The sequence below is a fragment of the Haemaphysalis longicornis genome, unplaced genomic scaffold (genome assembly GCF_048455015.1).
Source record: "Haemaphysalis longicornis isolate Haplotype H1 unplaced genomic scaffold, Haemaphysalis longicornis Haplotype H1 scaffold_10, whole genome shotgun sequence".
Lineage (NCBI taxonomy): Eukaryota > Metazoa > Arthropoda > Arachnida > Ixodida > Ixodidae > Haemaphysalis > Haemaphysalis longicornis.
Window position 1 is genome coordinate 98,795,281 of NW_027526204.1, and position 22,161 is coordinate 98,817,441.

Consider the following 22,161-nt stretch of genomic DNA (forward strand, 5'->3'; position numbering starts at 1 on the left):
TTCAAGTGCACTTGCATTATCACGTGATATCACTAAGGTGATTTGCAACATTGCGAGATTATTTGTGCACTATAACGGCTATGTTTCGACCACTGGGTGCATTAAATTTATGCGAGTTTATTTAGTAAAAAAATGAATTTGAAATTGCTGCTTACCTCTCTGCATCCACCTTGTAGATTTTATGTGACATTTCCTATGGCGAGAACTTTTGTAGATTGGCTTGGCTGCAGCTCCAACGAAATCATTTGGCCGGATTGCAATGAAAACTGAGCCCAGACGAGATTTGTGCCCAGACAAGTGTGGCTTCATTTTTTAGATGCGACTGCATCTCATTCACTCGCCTTGTCCCTCCATACGGCGTTGTTGTCCGTCCACACCCCTCCCCCATTCTCCTCGCCGCGCGAGCTGCGCTCTGCGCCGCTCACCCCCTCTCCTCTTCGATAGCGAACACCCTCTCGCGAGGGGCATTGGATTGAATTCGATTGAATTGGCTTGGCTTGGATTGGATTAGGTTTGGATTGAATTAAAGTGGATTGTGTTGCGTCATAGCCGCGGTCGTTCCAGCACCGGCGTTCCGATTTCGGGCACGTGCATAGACTTGATCTTCGCTGCAAATTGCACGGTGGTCCCATTACTTCACCATTCACTACCCGTACACTTCAGCGACCACAAGGCCGTCATCGTTAACGTTACGCCGCGTGTTAAATAAAGAATACATCGTACGCGTTCCTCACACGTTTCACGCAATTAGAGAATCAACCCAACGGAAACATCAAGTGAACCCCCAAGATGCGTCGCATCTCCACAGGGTTCCCCTCGCGGGAAGGTGGGGTAATTTTGTTAAAGGGACAGACAACCGATTTTTGTGGTGTATATATTCTCTATCCCAAATGAAAGGGCACCACTTAAAGCACCTTGACGAGAAAAGGTTTTGCTGATAACGCTCTAGAACTTTTTAAATCGAATTTTTTGATGTACGAGCCGTATGTGTCCCTCCCAAAACTAATGCTGGCAACCATGACATAGAGTAGCTCGGCAACATACTTTTGTCTGTATGCGAAATAAAAAACGATATTTAAAAACTTGTTCCCAGCTAAAAAAGTGTGAATCGCCGGCTTTCCTGTTCCTTTATGTGTTTTTTTTAATGCAAGGGTCTATTTTGCACGAATGCGCCATCTGTTGGGATAGACAATAGGTAGAATCTGGCTTCACGTTGTGGAGGCGGGAAGTTCGATTCTCCCCGGGCGCGACGGTTTCTTTTTTTTAAAGCTGCCGTTGGCGTATTTGGAGACTGAAATCAAATATTTTGTCAGAACAAACGCCCCTTACTCAGACAGAATCATCAAAGCTCCTTCGCTGGGTCTGTTTACTGAACGCTGCCGTTGATTCTGGGCGTGGTGGCTCAGTTAGCCACATTGAGAGCAACCCAGCGGCGGCGGGCGGCGTGTCTTTAGAATTTTCAAAGTAATGTTTAGAAATACATATACTATTTAAGCTTGTACAAATACTTGTGTTAAAAGGTTTTCAATACGTAAATAAACGTTTCAGCAGTTACAGTAGCTGCTAGGTTTGTAGGTCACGTGACAGGGACACATATTGTAGTGTCAAGTTTCGACACTACGAACCGCCACCCTTCCGATTTCAGGAAGTTTGCTGCCAAATTAAAATTATTTCCGCCAGTTTGTTTAAAAATTGCTTGTGGTTACCGGGCTATATAAAACGCTGGCTTTCATATGAGCTAAATAACATATACGCGACAAAAATCGGTTGTCTGTCCCTTTAATTTGTAGGCTGTATTAAGGTATGTCAAAACAACTCCACAGTAGCGCATATGCAATGTGTATATTGGTCTGCGACGGTTCGCTAGCTTCGCTTCACTGGAGTTGTAAGCTGATTGCGTATGCAACTGGTGCATTTGTAGAAAACCTAAGGCTAATTCGAGGCAGTAGAAGGGTCAGCGAAGTTTATCTGGGTAATAAAACTTTAGAATCAACTGAAGTTTTCATCGTGAAACGTAAAACCAATGCACAAGAAGCACCTTTTGCGCAGGGTAAACAATTAGACAGGTCTGTAGCACCACGGCTAGGTCAGCTGGTATACCCAATATGGTATACCCCCCCCCCCCCTTCTGGTAAGCGAGAATTGCGTCACTAGCGCCAATTTGTCACCTGGGGCTTGGTAGGCGAAACTTAAACCAAAAAAGTACTGATGCTGCTACGGCAACGCTTTCGTTGATGCGCGAGGACAGAGAAAACATTTATTGCCCAGACACCAGCCTAAGTACAGGTCAGCTAAATGATGGAGGCTGAGGCGTCGCTGTCTTCATAGCAGTACAGAATGTCCTTGGAGATCTGGATATGAAGGCAGAGAGCCTCCTGGGCGGCCCGAACGTCTGTTCCGGGTGGGGGAGCCAGCCAAATCTGCCATTAGGTGATGCGAGAGAGGGAGGGGGGAAGGTACGGGGGGTGGCAGTCCCAGTAGGTGGGTGGAATAGAGGGTATGGGGGCAACAAGAACGCCGACGCCCGAGCCAGTGAGGCCCACCAGGAGGGCACCCCAGTTTCCCGGGACGTCACCGCCTTCGACGAGGCCCACACCATCCTGGCCCGCATGGTGCACACGATGCACCGCGGCCCTCGGGTTGTGAGTGGCATGGCGCCGCGGCCGTTGCCTGCACCAGAGTCCTTCTTCAATGCTAAAGTTTACTGGTCACGAAACTTCTCCGTAACTGAATGGGAGAGCTCGTGGCCTCCGCGATCGGCTACCGGCGACGCGCCGTTGCTCCGGCCGTTCCAATCCCCCGGAGAGAGCGTAAGTTGTGTGGGCTAACGTACGGGATAGCAGAGGACCCCGGCTAGCTTCGCTAGAGAACGCTACGCGCCGTACACTAGCCCTGCGGAATCCGAAGACTCACGCACGGGTTCGAGTACTCACATGCGGTAGACAGGCTCCGGCAATCCAAAATGAGGCTTTATTGCCTGCAGATACAGGGCATATACCAGACAACACGACTATCGCTCGCGGGGAGACAGTGGCTCCTGTCGCTCGCTCAAGCCGCTGGGCTCAGACCTCGATATCCGTCATCACGGTCGCGGGAGCAGGGGAGGCATCCCGTGGCAACCGATCAGGGCAGAATCTCTCGGCAGAATCCGTGGAGCCAACTGGGTTCACCGTCATCGGGGCATTCGGCGTAGGCACTGCCGAGCCAACCGACTCCGACCAAATCGCCCAGTCGACTCCCCGGCGGAGCGCTCGTTCGTCCCGCAGGTCAGCTCGGAGGGGAGAGGAGGTCTTCCCCAGATCGAGGAGAGGGTGGCGCAAAGGAAGGTGGCAAACTGGTCCTCCTTCCCCCGCGCCCTCGCGCACACGTTCGCGGCGAGCCGGTTCGGCGCGCGCACGGGGTCACGAAGAGGTCACGACTGACGTGACGCGCCGGCTACCCAAAATGGCGGTTCCCAGCTCGCGAAAACATGTGCAGGCGAGGCGTAGGGAAACAAGGGTCCCCACAGTTGAAAAGGGGGTGTGGTCGCGTTTTTCGCCGCACCGCGGCGCGCGTAGCCTAAGGTCGTTTTCCCTGGCGCGGGCGGGTGCAGAGGACGAAAACTCGGCCTTCGCAGCCTGTGTGCGACGTTTAATAAAAAAAGTTACCGCAGACCAATGCAGGTGAAAGGTAGAATTAGTTACTGGTGCCATTAGGGTAGTTACTGGTGCTTTGAATTTTTGACGTAGACTATACCCGGGGTGATGCATAAGTGAATTCATTGCACAGCAGTATTCTTTTTGTAGTCACGCCTGGTTCCAAAACACAACACGTTTTCCGGTTTTATTTCGGAAAATCTCGTACATGTTGTTTGGAACGCACGGAACGCATATTCCGTGCGTTCCGAGCAAGAACCAAATTATGGGAATTCAACCGACCGAAATCCAACCATTAGTAAACACGAAAATACCCCTTATGTCGTTTCCTTTTTTTTCTCCTTTAAACGTGCGGTCTTTGACAGATAAAGTAGATGACATGACAACACTACTTGAAACGTTTGGCGCAACTTTTACCGCGATACTATTAACAGAGACTTCGGATACTTCAGCGTCTGAGTGTATACTGTCCAAATGGCTATCGGTATTTCTTCTGCAATAGGCAGGGTAAACGTGCTTGTGCCGTTTATTGGCATGCATGCTTGTATATACAAACGTACAGAGAGACTTCCAGTCCGTGGTCTAAGTTATGTAATAAAAATCTTTATCCGAGTTACGATTGGTATAGTTCTCCACTTGATGTGTTTGTTCACTAATATCCCGAAGATCTTACTTACAGCCTATGTTGTGCATACAGATATTAGTGATCAGCTTAACTGCTCACCGAAAAAAATAATGCCCTTAATATGTCATGCCAACAAATTATGTGCAGAATATATTACCCCAGCAAATCTAGAAATTCAGAAACAGTCTTTCGAAAAAAATAGACATGTAGAGTCGATAGCGATATGAAAGGCATCGCGGAATACCATGACTTTTTCACTCACGGCAAATAATTTAGTTACTTGAAACCCCTAGGCATATTAACTAAAACGCAAGAAAAAGATTGATTCGTACCCGTGGAAGCCTAACAGATTATTTGACTATCGTAGTCGCCTGCCTATAAACAATACACGAGAGCTTATCGGTATTACGCTGTTTTCACGCACGTTCACACACACACACACACACACACACACACACACACACACACACACACACACACACACACACACACACACACACACGCACGCACGCACGCACGCACACACACACACACACACACACACACACACACACACACACACACACACACACACACACACACACACACACACACACACACACACACACACACACACACAACGGATACCCAGAGCGTTCGAAACAACTTAAAAGGCAAAAAAAGCATATTTTCGCGCAGCGATATCGCGCGAAAATGCTGTAATAGCGAAAAAAGAATTCAACACGCTGGCATTCACTCTGCCCTAGATGACAGAGCCCTGGGCTATGACATTCGCCTTTCAAGCGAACGACAACTAAAGTTGCGTGCAAAGGCAATTGTGGGTGTTAAACAACGTACGTTAAACAACTTTGTACTTGTAGGATCGAGTCAAAATACATAGACCACATATTGAGAGTTTTCTAGCACGAAGACGCGACAACGAAGGCTGATTTACAACTCAAAGCGTAGGCAGCGTCGGCCAAACGAGCCTCGCTTCAACCTTAGGCTAACGCCGCCGCCTCGCGGCGTGTGTCGGAGTTAGCAAAATTACATCGCTCCCCTTGCTTCCGCGCCCGCCGAATGGGACGGCCGGAGCAACGGCACGCCGCCGGCAGCAAATCGCGGAGGCCACGCAGAGCTTCATATGCTGCGTTTGGCCGCCGCGCGGTGGCGCCACCCTCTCACTGAGGTCACTCCTCGGGCGGCGTTGCGCTGGCTCGAACGGCGGAGCCGCGGCGAGTTGTGTTTGTTTTGTGCGGGGAAAAAAATGTAACTTGCATTTCGCGCTCTTGTGATGCGACTTAAGTAATGCAACGACGATGCCGAACATGTGTTGCGTCCCGGGATGTCGTTCCTTCTACAACGATACCACAGAAAATGTTTCCTTGTTCTGTTGACCGAGTGACTGGGAGCTGCGTGAGAAATGGAGGCGCGCCATTCCAAAGCAAGCAACGGGAGATTTCAGCTTCGATTATAAGTGTGTGACAGTGTTTGGAAATGCACTGTGTGTGAGAATGGAAAAAGCAGTGTACCCTTTTCAGAGCATCGTGGACCTAGAATTGTAGAAGGCTAACTTACAGTCGGATTTTTGTCATATCAGTCAGGTTGTAGCGGTGCTTTATTACCTGTTTGCAAACTTGTATTATGTTGGGCTCAGGCTGGCGTGTAAAAAAGCTGTGGGACGTCCTTGTGCTTTTACTTTTCATATTTCCGCGAATTATCCCTTAGGGTTTGTTTTCTTTGTTTTGTAACCGCGCGTGGCCGATTCCAGTTTTTTATCTGGCGTTTTAACCCGTTTGCTCTTTTTGTCGTACGTCCCGTCGGACAATATTGTTTGATATGGAAAGAGTGTCACCTTGTCGCTAACTTGATTTTTTGTTTCTTCGATAATGTTCTCGATCCTATTTCCATGGATCTGAAATTAATAACGTTCCGAGAGTAATGCATGCATAGCAAACGCCGCGCAACTCACTTTGACGTTCATCTGTGCACGTCATCCTTCGGACTGCTTCTTCGTCGTTTGTGTTTCATTCTAGTATTTTGTAGAGCAGGTCGCTAGCTCGCTGAGTTCAGAAAAGCTTTGCGTCGTTCTTGGCTACGTGGCAATATTCTGTTTCCTCCGTGCGCTGCACATCGCAGCGCGAAAAAATAAATTTTTATTCGCTGGACCACGCTCTTTTGTCTCCCTTCGTAACATTGAAACTGTTTGTTGCGTGTGATAAAATCAGTTTTATTGTTCTTTTTTCGCTTCGTTTTTTTTTGCAAGGATTGCAAAGCGTGGAAGCGGAAAGACACATGGTGCAACATATATCTCTTCGTATTTGATTCTTCGCGTTTCTGCAGCGTTTTTAGATGTTCTCAACTATGTACCCACTCATCGAAACGACAATACTATTCGGCTATCTCTTTTAGCGTTCTGTGTATTCCAGAGCAATAAACGGATTCATTAAGCGTAGTCTGAACGACGCGTACTTGGTTTCTTTCAGTTTTTTTATTGTATTATCGATAGGCCCGCAGCATTCTGTGACTACGCAGCTACTGTATGTGTAGTATTTACAACTTTTGCTTTAAGAAAATAAGCAATAGAGATTTAAAAGTCCGTAAACACGACGGCGCAGCGCTTGTGCCAGAGCATGCAGAAGCCGTTGCCGTTCGCGGCCGAAGTCTACGGTAATTTACTTCAAAAAATACCCCGCACGGGGCACCTTGAGCAATCTTGGTGACGGTACTGGCGATACCGCGGACCCCGAGCCCCCAAACATACGCTGGATCCAACCGTGGCAATGTGTTTATAGGTGGAGGGTTAGAAACCATGAACGGTGGCCGTCGGAGCCCAGGTCAAGCTCCGGCGGATGGGCTCCCTGTCTGTTCACCAGGCAGGGAGCTCCGGGACCTCTTTGGCTACCAGGGTAAGGTCAAAGAAGAAAGTACCCCCGTCTCCCTGCTTTCCAATGTATCAGATGGCATTTTCCAAACCCCCCCCCCCCCAAACGTGATCGGCCCCCGAAAAGGGGCCGCACCGAAGTTTCGTTCCCACCACTTCCCAACTTGAGTATTCCGAAACCGAACAACTACTCTCGCTTCTTAGTAATAGAATCAGTTGACCAGTTGAACCCTCTTGCTTCAAAGTCAGTATTTCTCGTCTCCAAATTTCTTGAAGGTGTCATCGGCGAATCATATAAAGCCAAAAAACAAAGAACCGGTGAAATCCTTGTTGAAGTCAGTAGCCAGGATCAGGCTGATAAACTACTTGCACAAACCCGCATCGCCGATCTGGCCATCCGAGTCACGCCCCACCGCAGCCTAAACAGCTCCCAGGGCGTGATTTCCGAATATGACCTAATCAATGAATCTGAAGCTGACCTGCTGGAGGGCCTTCGTAGTCAGGGCGTAACAGCGGTCAGGCGCATAACCATCCGCAGAGACGATAAACAAATACCGACAAAGCACCTCATCCTAACCTTCGACAAGGCGACCCTTCCTGAATTCATCAACGCAGGTTACATCCGTTGTTCAGTCCGGCCTTACATCCCGAACCCACGGCGCTGCTTCAAGTGCCAACGGTTCGGGCACGGCACAAACACCTGTCGCGGCCGACTTACCTGCGCAAAATGCGCCCAGCACGATCACCTGGCCGAAAACTGCAACGTGCAACAACTTCTTTGTGTAAACTGCCAGGGTCCACATGCGGCCTACTCCAGAAAATGCGAAAAGTTTCACTTAGAAAAGAAAATCATTAACATCAAGGTCACTGAAAACATCACTTTCCCAGAGGCGCGGAAGAGGTTCGCCTCTTTCCCTCTGGGGAGGTACGCCGACGCAGCTCGCCGGGGGGCGGAGCGGCGTCTGGTTTCGGCGGGGACCCAGTACCGCGAGTCGGACTTGGTCCCGCCCCCGCCCCCCCCTGGGTTGCCTCTGGCAGCCCAACCCGCCTCCGCACCGCTCGCTGAGCCAGCAGCGGCTGTGGTGGCATCCACGTCCGGTGGGGATGCTGCTGCACCCACCGTTTCCCCCTCTCTACCGGCCCGAAGCACACGCGAGGGCCCGGACGAGATGGAGACGGAGGCAGTCGCAGCGACCCCCTCCCCCGCCTCACTGCCTTTGCCGTCTGTCGTGCTCCCCACGCCTTCGGCACTGGCAGCGCAGGCAAAGAACACCCGAAAGGGTGCCACGCCAAGGGGGCCCAGTCCGCTGGGCACCCCCTTGCCTTCAGATGACGACATGGACGTCGAGCCCTTCCGGCTTTCATCGCAGCGGAAGGAACGGGCTGCGACGTCCAGGTCAGTAGAGAAGGTCAGAAAACCCCTCCCAAGAGTCCAAGCCCCGAAAGACCCTACATAAACATTCACACTCCAGTAGCTCTGAACACATAATAATGGGAAGAGAAAACATAGTTCAATGGAACTGCAGAGGCCTTCTGAATAATCTTGACGACGTTTATGAGATTCTGCATGCCAATCAGCCAAGTATAATGTGTGTCCAGGAAACACATCTGAATTCCAAACACACAAATTTCTTGAATAGTTACATGGTATACAGGAAAGACAGGGATGGCTGCACACACTCTTCAGGCGGTGTTGCCATAATCACCCGCAAATCCTTAGCATGCCACCCTGTCACCTTGAACACCGTCCTCGAGGCTGTAGCCGTCCGCACAATATATTTAATAGATTGATAACGGTATGCTCCATATACATTCCTCCTGATGTTGCACTTACGAGCACCGACTTCGAGGCGCTGGTTGACCAGCTGCCCGAACCATACATACTTACAGGCGACCTTAATGCTCACAACTCTCTTTGGGGCTCTTCCAGAACGGATGCCCGAGGTCGCCTGATAGAGAAATTCCTTACATCTTCTGGAGCATGCCTTTTCAACAATAAACAGCCTACATACCATAACATAGGACACAATACATACTCAAATCTTGACTTGGCTATTGGTTCGGCAATTCTCTTTCCATGTCTTGAGTGGGGAGTGGGCACTGACCCATATGGCAGTGACCACTTCCCCACTTCACTAACATATATAGGTAACGGCCCAAGCAGTTCTTCTTCCCATAATAGGTTCAATGAAGCACGAGCTAACTGGAACACATTTACAGAGACATCGAAACTACACCACACATCCATAGCACACCTACACGTCGAAGAAGCCACCCAACTCCTCACGGCGCACATCCTCGACGCCGCCGAAAAGTCCATTCCCCACGCCTGTGGTGCCCCGCGCAACCAGCGGAGGCCGTGGTGGAATGAGGACTGCAGGCGGGCGCGAGAGGCCCAGAACAAGGCGTGGGGTATCCTTCGTCGGTACCCCACGTCGGGTAACCTCATTTTGTTCAAACGGGCCAAGGCGTTAGGAAAACGTGTGCGCCGTGAGGCGAAACGAGAGAGTTGGCACACCTTCTTGACATCCATTAATTCATACACAGACACACACAAAGTCTGGACACGTATACGCAAGCTCAAAGGACAACAGACACACAGCCTGCCCCTGGTTAGCACAACAGGGGACACACTTGAAGACCAGGCTAACACGCTTGCACAACACTTCGAACACGTGTCCAGTTCAGCACACTACACGAACACTTTCATGAAACACAAAACATCTGCAGAAAAAAAGCCCTTACACGACAAAGACAGATCAAAAACTTCTTACAACTCTGAATTCACTCTCTATGAGTTGAGGGCTGCCCTGAGCTCGTGCAAACCTTCAGCTCCAGGCGCAGATAAGATTACATACACCATGATACAGCACCTACACCCAGACACTCTTGAAACACTCTTACACCTATACAATAAAATATGGCTTTCGGGGCACATTCCACGCTCTTGGAGGGAGGCCATAGTAGTGGCTTTCCTAAAGGAAGGGAAGGACCCTTCCTCTCCCGCCAGTTATCGTCCCATTGCCCTGACAAGCTGCCTGTGTAAGCTCTTCGAGAAGATGATAAACAGGAGACTTGTGTACTTCTTAGAGTACAATGGCCTTCTCGAGAGCTGCCAGGCGGGCTTCAGGGCGGGGCGATCTACCAACGATCAACTCGTTGCATTAGAGTCTTATATCAAAGATGCTTTCCTCCACAAGCAGTACTGTATGACAGTCTTCTTTGATCTTGAAAAGGCGTACGATACTGCTTGGCGGTACGGCATCCTTAGCGACTTGAAGTCCTTTGGCATGTCGGGTAACATGATAAACACGCTTTCCAGTTACATGTCCGAAAGGACGTTTCGCGTGCGACTTGGAACTGCACTCTCTAGGGTGCATGTGCAGGAAAATGGAGTGCCACAAGGTGGAGTTTTAAGTTGCACCCTTTTTATTGTGAAAATGAATTCCCTGAGGAAGGAATTGCCACCGTCGATTTCCTGCTCAATTTATGTAGACGACGTACAATTATCCTTTAAGTCTTGTAACCTGTCTGTCTGCGAGCGCCAAGTCCAGCTTGGTGTTAACAAGCTAGCTGGTTGGGCAGACAGCAACGGTTTTAAATTTAATCCAGGGAAGTGCACTTGTGTCTTGTTTTCCAAGAGGCGTGGCATCCGGCCGGATCCAGACATTCAACTCCACGGTGTCTCGATTCCTGTCAAAAAGGAACACAAGTTTTTAGGTATAATCTTTGACGAAAAGCTCACATTCATCCCACACATAAAACAACTAAAACATAAATGCTTAAAAACAATGAATATCCTGAAGGTTCTCTCGCACATCTCTTTTGGTGCTGACAAACAGCTTCTGTTGCGTGTTTTTACCAGCTTGATAGGCTCACGATTGGACTATGGCAGCGTTGTCTATGGGTCAGCCACTAAAACATCCCTCAGAATACTGGACCCTGTGCTTCATCTAGGGCTCCGCTTGTCCTGTGGTGCCTTTCGGACTAGTCCAGTCGAAAGCCTGTATGTAGAGTGCAACAAATGGAACCTACAATGTCAGCGAGCATACACAGACCTTCTTTATGCGTTTAAAATTTCATCCATGCCTCACCATCCTTTTAAATCAGTTTTTCATGATACCTCCATGACTGAACTCCTTTTAAATCGACCATCTTTCTCTGCGCCCTTCTCTTACAGAGTTAGAGAGGAAGCGTCAGAGCTTGTTGTCTCCTTTTTAGATACCATCCAAAGTTCTGTAACAGATCTCATAGCACCATGGCATCTCCGCCCTGTCTCATGCGACACATCATTCACACATGTAGATAAAAACCGAGCTCCCACATGTGCAATTCTGCAGCATTTCTTGTATTTGCAGCAGAAGTATGAGTGCTCTGAATTTTATACGGATGCCTCTAAGACTTCCACCTCTGTGTACTGCGCGGCGCATGGGCCCGGCCTTAGTGTCACCAAAACTCTCAATAGTCATACTAGTATATTTACGGCAGAGGCTTACGGTGTACTTCTTGTTGTCAATCATATACTTCAAAGTCACATCCCACAATCCATTATATATACAGACTCCCTCAGTGTCGTGCGGGCGTTGTCGTCAACAAAGTCTTCGAAAAATCACGTTGTAAATCTAATAGTCAAGGGTATTATGTCGGTGTATGTACGCAAGTTTGAACTGGTTCTTTGCTGGGTCCCTGGCCACAGTGGTATAGCCGGGAACGAAGCAGCGGACTGAATGGCTGCTGCTGCTACACTCTCGAATACAGTAGACATAACCACATTACCCTACACCGACGTGAAACCACACATCAGACAACAACTTCGCAAAACATGGCAAACGCACTGGAGTGAACAAACAGACAACAAGTTACACGTAATAAAACCACACTTGGGACCATACACCACCGACACACGTAATAGATACACTGAAGTCGCCTTGGCTAGATTACGGATAGGGCACACTCATGCAACGCACTCGCACCTTCTCACGGGGTCTCCAAGACCTCTGTGCAGCAGGTGCGGAGAGGCCCTATCCGTGATCCACATCCTAATACAATGTAAGGCACTCGACATTACACGACGAAAACACTTCCCACAACTACACACACGACATATTCCACCACACCCGTCATACTTCTTAGGAGATGAAGCCATGTTCTCTGTTCAGCGAACCTTAAGGTTCCTATCTGAAGTTCATTTCTTACAACTCATCTCTTATCACCCATAGTTTTACCCCTGGTCCTATACACCAGCCACCTTATTTAATTTTTAACCACTCTTGTTCTTCACCCTGGCCCTTTACACCAGCCGTGCTCATTGTTTTTAACTGATTTTATTTCGTGTTCTCTCCTATCAAATCACTTTGTGTTTGGCGCTCTTTGCCCATGTCGGCCTTGCGCCAATAAAATCAATCCATCATCATCATCATTACTTCAAAAAATAAAACCCCATTCGAGGCAGGTGATATACACAATGACTGTACTATTCATCGCTAACTACTACGAAAAAAAGCACACTTAATCAGCGCGCAGGCACCAAAAGCAGCGAGCGTTTGCGCGCCAAGAGCTGCCCATACGCCGCACGCGGGGCGGCTGGATGCCCTTCGTGCGGCGGTGGCGCCTGTAGTGGCGCGCGCCGTCCCTATAGGCGTGTTCGACGACCGGAGTGCAAAGTAGGATGCATATTTTTGGGAAGAGAGCGGACACGAATGGATTAACGCCAATTATGGGGAAGAGGTTTTCTGTCCGTGGTCTGAGGAGTTGACATTTTGAGGTCCTGTAAAAGTGCCATTCTTTTTGGTGTTTGAGTTAGGCAGAGACGTTGAATTTCTAATTGGAGCAGTTTAGTTGTTGCAGTGGACAAGGAAGATTAAGAGCTTTCTTTATAGCTGTGCGGATGAAGCGATCAATGGTTTCCGTGTCACTTTTGCTGAGAGTTATGTAGGGGGTGGTGTAGATGACCCGTGATATGAGGAAGGCGCGGATAAGGCGGAGAAGGTCTTCCTCCTTCATGCCGCGATGTCGATTGGAGATTCGGCGAAGCATGTGGTTAACTTGAGTAAATTCTGTGGTCAGATTGAATACTGTCTGATCGTTCCGTGTATTGGCCTGGATTATAACACCAAGTATCTTGAGTGAAGGTCTGTGATCTATAAGCTAACCATCGAGGGTAATTTGAACTGATTCTTTATAGAATGCAGGGTGGGCTCTTCCGTACGATGATGAGGTCAGATTTTTGAGGGGAACACCCAAGGGCAATTGATGAGGCATATTGTTTTACAGTATCAGTTGCTTTTTGAATGGTGTCTTGAATTTTACCTAAAGAAACCGTGTCAGTCCAAATGGTATTATCATCCGCATGCAGTGCGTGATGAACGCGGGGAATGGCTTTAAGCCGACGAGGGAGGTCTAGGAGAGCGATATTAAAAAGGAAAGGTGAAAGAACAGGACCTTGAGGAGCCTCGATCTCCGAGGGTGATTAATCAGATTTTACATCGCCTGCTTTGAGGATCGCCTGTCTTTGGGTGAGAAAATTGGCAATGTAGGAGTAAGTACGCAAGCCCAAGCCTGTTTCGTTGAGATGGAAGAGGATGGCAGAATGAGAGACGTTATCGAAGACTCCCTTTAAGTCCAATCAAGATTTGCACGAGGTGAATTTCAGGAGGCTGGTAGTATGAGAATTTCTTCCTTCATGCGAAGAAGGATGTCTTGCGTGCACACATGTTTTCTGAAGTCCTACATTGTATTTGGGACGACATCCTTAGTTTCTAGGTAGGGTTGTAGACGTCGGAGTAACATGCGCTTTACCAATTTACCCACACAAGATGTTAAAGAAATAGTACGAAGGTTGTCCAGGTGGGGGGACTTGTGAGGTTTCGGGATAAAGCGGATCTCTGGTGTTTTCCGTTGTGGGGGAAGTTTTTCGGATTTCCAATGGGCGTCAATATGCTGCAGAAGTTGTTCCAGTGAGTCGTCATCCAAGTTGGCTAAGAGACGATAGGTCGCATGATCTGGGCCCGGTGGGCTGTTTTTGTTTCATTCGGAAAGAGATGCGGGGAGTTCGAAAAGTTGAAAATCTCGATAAAGGTCCGGATTTGGATGACCTGTGTAGGGAGGGGGAGTAAAATTTCTGGCCGTGTGGAGGTATTTATTTTCTAAGGCACGCAAGAGGGCTTCAGAAGAGCCATTGAGAGAATGAAAAGTTCAGGTCAATGCTCGATGAGAAGCGCTCCTATTGGTTTGGTGGTCGATGAGATGCCGGAGCAGGTGCCAAGTTCTTTTCGTTTTCAGGGTACCTTGGAGGCTGTAACACAGCTTTAGCCAATTTTCTTTTGAAAGGTGGTTGGCATACTCTGTTGCTTGTTGATTTAGAAGTACGATTCAGAGACGCAGTTTGCGGTTGTGCCGCTGTCGCTTCCAACGCTTTGTGAGGCTCCGTCGTGCCTCCCAAAGCCTTAAGAGTTTCGAATCGACATCAGGGGTGTAGGTGATAGCCACGGTTTTGGTTGTTGAGTGAACAGTTTGAAGTAAATCATCAATCCATGCTGATAAGGGCTGACTGGTATCAATAGGTTTGGAGAACTTTGCCTTTCACAAGACGTCCCAGTTGATAAGGCGTGCCACCCCAGCTGAGCATTATGCATGTGGTTTTTAATTGTAATTGGTATAAGAATTACCTCATTTTCCGCTATAAATACACGGAGCCCGTTGTCGCGTGCGCTACCATATTTCGCCATAGTGCCTCGGTGTTTCGGCACGGAGTTCGTTGATTGGTGCGGTATTTCCACGCGCTTCAAGTTCCCGTATCTTGGTTCTTTTATTCCCAATGACTTTTGATGCAACGCCCCATAGGGGGCGGCCTTGACACATGACAGGTAGTATGGACGTTTCTTTTCCAACCTCCCACAGAGAAATGGCCACCACGGCGGTGACAGGACCCGCATCGGTGGGTCAGCACCTCAACCGCATTTTCCACTGACACAGAGCAGATGAAAGCGTATTCTATACACCCCTGTGGGCGTGCAATTATTTTTACAGCGACAAGTTTAAGCCCCCTTCCTGGGAAAAACTGTCATTCTTCTTCTTCATGTGGGCAATAAAATGGCCGCCGCTATTTATAATACACGTGTTATCGGTACGAAATTGAACCCTGACATGCACAGGAGCAGACCAATACGCTAATTCTGAACTCTTTACTCATGTGGTCACCGGTAGCACAGAAGTTATTGTCGTTGTTTCTTTTTTTTTTGAGGCATACCCACTAGTGAGATTGAACAGGATTCGGAGGTTTTGTGGGGCTAATGGTCTTGCTGCAAGCAATATAAAAAACAATGTAGCGTAAACGTCAAACGCGAGAAATACTGCGTGTGGCGGGAAATCTGAACTGGATGGTGAATGAAAGGAGCAGTTGAGGTGCACACCAACCGCGCAAGTCCTGATTCTAGAAAACTGTGGCGTGTGCCACTCCGCTTGATGACGTAATGCGAACCGAAACACGCAAGAACGAAAACAAAGAAAATGATGATGATGATGATGATGAACAAACGTTTATTATAGAGCAAAGGGTTGGAGGGAGGGGGTGTGGTCAACCTCCTATGTCCAGGAGGCCGCGAGAGGACGCCGCCGTCACCGCCCGGTCGACCAGCATAGCTTGATCTTCACAGTCGGAGCTGGTCAGCAACCTCTCCCACTGCTCACGGGAAGGGGTGGGGGTCACGCGGGGAGGGAGGGGTGGAGAGTTCGGGCATTCAATGACAAGATGGAAAGTGTCTAGGGGGGTATTACATGGTTGACAGGTTTTCGGGTAGAGCGTAGGAGCAATGTGGTGAAGTCGTGTACAGTTGTAATAGGTATCTGTTTGTAGGTGTCGCCAGGTGTATGCTTGGGCGTGCGTGAGGGAGTGGTGCGGCGGAGGATATTTGTAGCGGAGGTGCCTGTAGTGGGTGAGAATTGCTTTAGTGGTGGTCAGAGGTTCGGTGGTGATGTCTTCCGTGGCTTCCGATTCGGATGCTGAGAATACCCGGTTGTGGATCTCGCGGGCTGCAGCATGGGCTGCTTCATTCCCCAGCAGGCCGGTGTGAACAGGTGTCCATATTATTGTGATGAATAGTTGAGGGGGAAGCTTTTGCAGAAGGAGAATAGCTGCGACTGGAGCTTGTCCACGACAGTAGCGTAGGCATGCCTGGAGAGAGTCCGTAACAATCGTGAGGGGGTGTTCACTGCGGTGCGTGGTAGCGGCGTGAGCTATTGCGATCGATTCAGCGGTAGTGGAGGAGATTCCACGATACGTGGCAGCAGTCATGGTGGTACCCGTAGAGTCGAGAGCCACAATTGTGGTACGCCGGTCATGGTGAGTAGACGCAATATCTGTATATCGGACGTGTGGATCCCTGTCCAGTCTTCTTTGCAGCATTCGGACACGAGCTATTCTTCTGCCCCTGTTATGACTTGGGTGCATGTGCCTCGGGATAGGAGCGATGTGAATACGTTGACGCAAAGAAATGGGGATCGGATTGGGCGTATCATGAGCTCTTGGGGTGTCATGTACCAGAAGACCGAGCAGGTGTCGTCCTGTTGAAGTAAGTTGAAGGCGATGGATTTGGGTCGTGCGTTGTGCTTCAAGAATCTCCGAAATAGTATTGCGAGTACCCAATTCGAGGAGTTTTTGTGTGGGCGTAAAGGTGGGTAGATGAAGGGCCGTTTTGTAGGCTTTTCGTACTAATATATCAAGTTTTCTCAATTCGGCAGGTTTGAGTGCAACATACGGCGTCCCATAGGTGATGCGGCTAAGTAGCAAAGCTTGTATCAGCTTGCAGGATTCATTCTCCCTTAGCCCTGCATGTTGGTGGCTTACACGTTTTATCAGATGGGTAAGCTGGGCGCATGTTTTGTTCAGTTGAGGGATAAGGGCGGTACCAGAGCCATCGTGATGGAAAGGAACGCCGATAATACGTAGAGTAGGCACTTGGGGGATAGAAGTGTTTTGGATTTTCAGATTAGGATTCAGTGGGGGTTCAGGAGTTCTACCTCGTGTGCGCGAGCGAAGCATCAGCACTGCAGACTTCTCGGCTTGACAGCGAAGCCCTCGTGGTATGAGATACGTATTGATGGTGTTTATGGCTTGCTGTAGGGTGTCTTGTTGGGCTCCGACTGACCCTTGAGTTGTCCACAACGTGATGTCGTCGGCATAGAAAGCATGGTGAAGGTCCGGGATGTGGTCGAGCTCTACGGGTAGATGAAGTAAAGCAATATTAAAGAGGAGGGGTGAAATGACGGAGCCTTGGGGTGTGCCGCGCGCAGGCATGTTAAAAAGGGGGGTCGAGTGTGGGCCGAGTCGAAGTGTGGCCGTTCGGTTGTGGAGGAAAGCCTTGACGTAGTTGAAGGTTCGATGGCCGCAGTGTGTAGTGGCAAGATTGTCCAGAATTGCAGAATGGTAAACGTTATCGAATGCCCCCTGTACATCGAGAGTCATGATCATTTTGGGATGGCTGCGGCTAAGGGTTCGGATTACTTGCTCTTTGAGTTGTAGCAGCGCGTCTTGAGTGGATAGTCCAGTACGAAAGCCAAACATGGTGTTGGGATACTGTCCGGTTGTTTCAAGATGCGTGGTTAGATGTATATGAACCAAGTGCTAAAAAATTTTGCCAACACAAGACGTAAGAGAGATAGGTCGGAGATTGTTGAGTCCTAGGGATTTGAGGGGTTTCGGTATGAGGATGATATCCGATCTTTTCCACTGTTCAGGTAGAGTTCCGGTTTCCCAATGTTGATTGAAAATGTCAAGAAGGGCTTGTATGGTTTCGTCGTCGAGATTGCGGAGTAGTCGGTTAGTTATTCGATCGTGTTCCAGGGGCACTGTTGCGTTTTAACATTTGTAGCACCTGATGGAGTTCTTCTATGGTGAACGGGGAGTCTAGCTCTGCATTGTCATTTCCAGTGTATCGCTTGGAATCATTTGATGGTGGGTATTGGGATTCGTGGCCAAAGATCTCCCCTCGAAATGATTGAAGGAGTTCCTCAGGTGATAAGTCTGAGGTTTGTACTAGGTGGTGAATTTGGTTTGAAGTAACGGTGCGCGTCTGTTCTTTGTCGATGAGAGAGCGCAGTATGTGCCTTGTTTTATTCGTGCTTAGCGTACCTTGAAGCAACCAGTTTCAAGAAAATGACGCAAATTATTTTTTCTCAGTGCCTGGTAATTAAATAGAATTCTTTTTATTTTCACTGTCTTCTATTGATTGACCGATATATTGATACCTAAAGAAACAACAACCACGACCGCTTAATGTACAGAAAACAAGCCAATAGAAACAATTTGCGTCAAAGGCAAAAACAACGAAAGCGCCAAAAGACGCAATTACGTTTCTTCACGAAAGAAGTTAAAACGAGTATATATCCAGACTTTCGGCTTTAAAGGACGTAAGCAGACGTGTGGGCCCCTAGAACTTGTTCGTGACTCAGATGGGCCTGTGATAGAATCCCACTATCCTGGCACCGATCCCACCCCATTCACTTTACCATCACCAGAGAGGAGCGCTAGGAGGCCGCCCTGCATTAGCCAAACCCACAAGTGCAAGAAGACCTGTCCCGCTTGGCCGACGGCACTGGAACCCGGCGCAAAAGGGGCCCTGCTGCCCGACCGCGACAGAGAAGACGTCGCCGGCCTGATTGCCCCAGCTGTGGCCAAATAAAGTTGTTTTGTCTGTCCCTCTGTGACTCCTCCTAATAAGCACAATCATGTGATCATACCAAAATCCCGGTGAAAATAATACGTCTAAGATTGGTGAACTGCCCCTCTATACCGGGAGTCCGTTCGATATTCCTTTTGCTCGTGGGATCACTAATAAATGCTGCTGAACTTATGGGTCTACGCTGTAGAACATTTCTTCACTCCGCCGAATCATTGGATCTTTAATCATCGGTATTTTCGTATTGTATCGCCAAGGCCTTTCCATGTGCTATCAGTCGGTTCCTATTCCGCGGTGTAGGCAGTAAAGCTTACAAGCGTCCAGGAATTTTGCGTACAGCGATTTGAAACTTGAGTGCGTGTATCCTGTAATCGTAATGTTGTTGCTTGCTCGTTGACTAGATCCCTCCGCAGTTATTATGATGATGTTGCTATGTTATTTTTGCTTTGTTGGTTAAAAGTTCTCTTCCCTAACTTCACGCAAGCAGTTCACAATGAAGGGGTTGGTAACATGAGAAGCCTTGTACGGCCGTGCAAAGCTAAAATCCTTTTTAGGGCGAGATGCTTAAATAGCCGGTAAGCAAAATATTGCTATCGACCTTGAGAACTTTCTAAAAATGTGAAAGCGGAAGTTCATTTGGAATTCTCATCTTCTAGTGCAAAACTTTCGGATCAATTTCGGGGCCGCGCCTGGGCAAACCCTACAAAGCTCGTTCCGGAAGCTTTCAATAACCAGGATTAACATCTGCACCTGCGTGGTTTCTTAAACCTGCCAAGGCCACTCGTGTGCGGCCGTGGTACATCCTTCTCTGAGATACCTGTGTCTCCAAACGGGCGCTTGGTGCGTCGCTTTTTTCGGAGCCGGCTGCCACCTCGCTCCAGCATGGCTGTTTCCCTTGGAGGACTGAACTGTGCATATGGGCTTTGAATGCGAAAGCCTGCTGACCATCGCATCCTGAAAAAAGTCTTATACAAAGCCAAAAATTGGTGAACGCGAGCAAAGGGGCGAGTCAATAAAATTGAATGAACTGGCCTGCTGTTAATAAAATGGCATCTCGTGTTTAGTTTATAACCATACCCTGTTTAGTGTATAACATACATAATATACAACGCAGACAAACAGGAACACTTGTAAACATGTAATTCTCAACGTTGTGTAGTAGTTGCGATTCCCGATCTAGGGAAAGGTGTTTCGTTTCAGACGCAGAAAGCATTGTCCGAATTAAAGATACTATGGTTTGTGGCTTCTTCTTCTCTCCATGGCAGTTCTTTTATGTTTCTTCTTCTTCGAACGTTGCGGTGCCAGCGAATGCTTCATCGCCTCGATGGGGCTCATGGATCTTCTGCAGTCAATCGGACTCGTGGAGGTGGTGTGGTCGTCCGCCAGTCGCGCGTAGGTGCCATACTCCAGCGGCAAGTATTGGAAAGAATACGCCGAAGAGTATACCATTGTTGCGAGAAGCGCTAAGGCAAGGCAATCGAGGTTGAGTTCCGTCAGTGATGGCAACAAAAAGCCGACAGTCCCGCCCATACGAGCGCCGGCAAAAGACAAACACACGGGAATACCCCGGATGGGGGTCGGAAAGAGCTCGATAACATAGACAAAGTTGAAATATATCGCGAAGGTGCTACCGGCCTCCGCCAGGATGAAGGAGATGCTGCCGACGACATCGAATATTGGTGATAGGGTGGCGAGGAGCGCTGCGATGCTTGCAAGAAGACACAAGGTGCCGAGAATCACGAAGGTAATGGTCATGAGCCTCGTCTTGTCGATCCGGTTGACGAGCTTCAGCAGCACGCAGTATGCAAAGGCGTTGGTGCACATTGAGATCCAGTCCAGCAACGGCATCGCACGGCTTTTTTTAGCGTGGTACAGATTCAACGAGCGAAAGGCGGCGGTGGCGCAAAACGAAGACCAGAACATGATCGCCGCCCGACGCCGCACAACTCTTACCATGTCTGTGGCAAGTGGCGTCGCTCCATCAGCACCAATTTCAGCTTCGAGTCGGAGTTTCACTCTTTGCAGAAGGAGATCTACGCCGTCGCTGTTGCTGCCATTCGATTGTGCGGCTGCACGCATGACTCGAGCCGCTGCTTCGAGCCTGCGGCTGGCAATCAGCCATCGAGGAGACTCCGTTGCGAGGAGGGACCAGACCGGGACGAGCAGCGTGGGTGCAACGATGAGAAGCTGATGATAGAACCAGTGGGAAGGCCGCACCCATTTGAGGAAAAGAGTGTACGTATCGGCCAGCAAGTTCCCCACCAGGAAGGACAAGGACAACAAGGTCGATCGGCGTGCACACGAGGAACACTCGGCGAGGATAATACCGGTCACTGCGTTCAGGGAGACAGTGCAGCCCGAGATGAGGAACCGGGTGACTAAGTACACGGGGTAAGAAGGGGCGAAGCAAGCACCCAGGGTGGCCGCCATCAATATGCCGGCCGAGCCCAGAATTACCGGCAGGCGGCCGAAGCGGTCGGCGCAGTGCCCTGACAGCAGGAGGAATACCACGGAACCGGCCATGAAGACGACGTCGGCGAGCCTCTTGAGTGAATGGCGGCTGCATACTAGGTTCCACACACTGACGATGCTTCCGTTCCCCCGCTCGAGGTCGAAGTCCCAGGCATCGCACTCAATGACCTTGGTGTCGTTAGGGTCCCACGGGTTGGCGTAGACCATACACTTGCTGTGCCGCCCATCGGGATCGACAGGAATCGAGTTGTTCCTCCAGGCGTCGGCCGAGAGGTTTCCGCCAGTGGGCTGCCTGCACCAGTGGTCGACTTCCGCCGAGATGAGGGTGAACGCAACTGCGTGGCAAATCAGGACTATCACGGGGAATGCCGTGAATAGGGTGAGGCGGTTTTGGAAGTTTCCGCTTCCGAAGGCTTGTTCGCAGTCGAAGCCCTCGCTGGTCTCAATGTCGACGACCATAATACACCCTGGCGAAAGGCATGCGAACGGTTTCAGCTCGGCCATTCCTGATGTTGGTTGGTTGGATCCGGAACGAGAAATTCCTGATGTGTCAGTTCGGGAGGCGAACGAAATGGGTTTTTGCTGCTGTTGTTGTTCTATGTCTTATGGTGCATACCCACGCGGGGGATTTGCCAGGAATCGAACAAGAAGGGGGCTAATTTGCCCGCACACAACTTTCTATCCGTTTCCATCCAGTAACAGCGCGAGATTAGAAGGAAGAATTGCCTAAAAATTGAAACTTTCGGTTGAATGTGAGAAAGCATACCCGTAATAACAAAGGCTAAGAGGGCAGACGCCTAGTCGCGGACACATATACATGAATGGGTACAGCCACCCCTTTGTGACAATATCCCATTGATGTGGCCCCAGCGACAACAGTACAGGCATGGA

The 22,161-nt window shown here is 49.3% G+C and overlaps 1 protein-coding gene across 1 annotated transcript; it reads right to left on the minus strand.

The window, feature by feature from the left end:
* Positions 1-2,426: 2,426 nt before the first annotated feature.
* Positions 2,427-21,729, minus strand: LOC144159962 (steroid transmembrane transporter SLC22A24-like). Its single transcript, XM_077691600.1, has 2 exons — positions 20,356-21,729; positions 2,427-2,600 (listed from the first exon to the last, which is right to left on the minus strand). Exons 1-2 carry the CDS (start codon positions 21,727-21,729, stop codon positions 2,427-2,429), a joined length of 1,548 nt encoding a protein of 515 aa, XP_077547726.1.
* Positions 21,730-22,161: the final 432 nt, after the last annotated feature.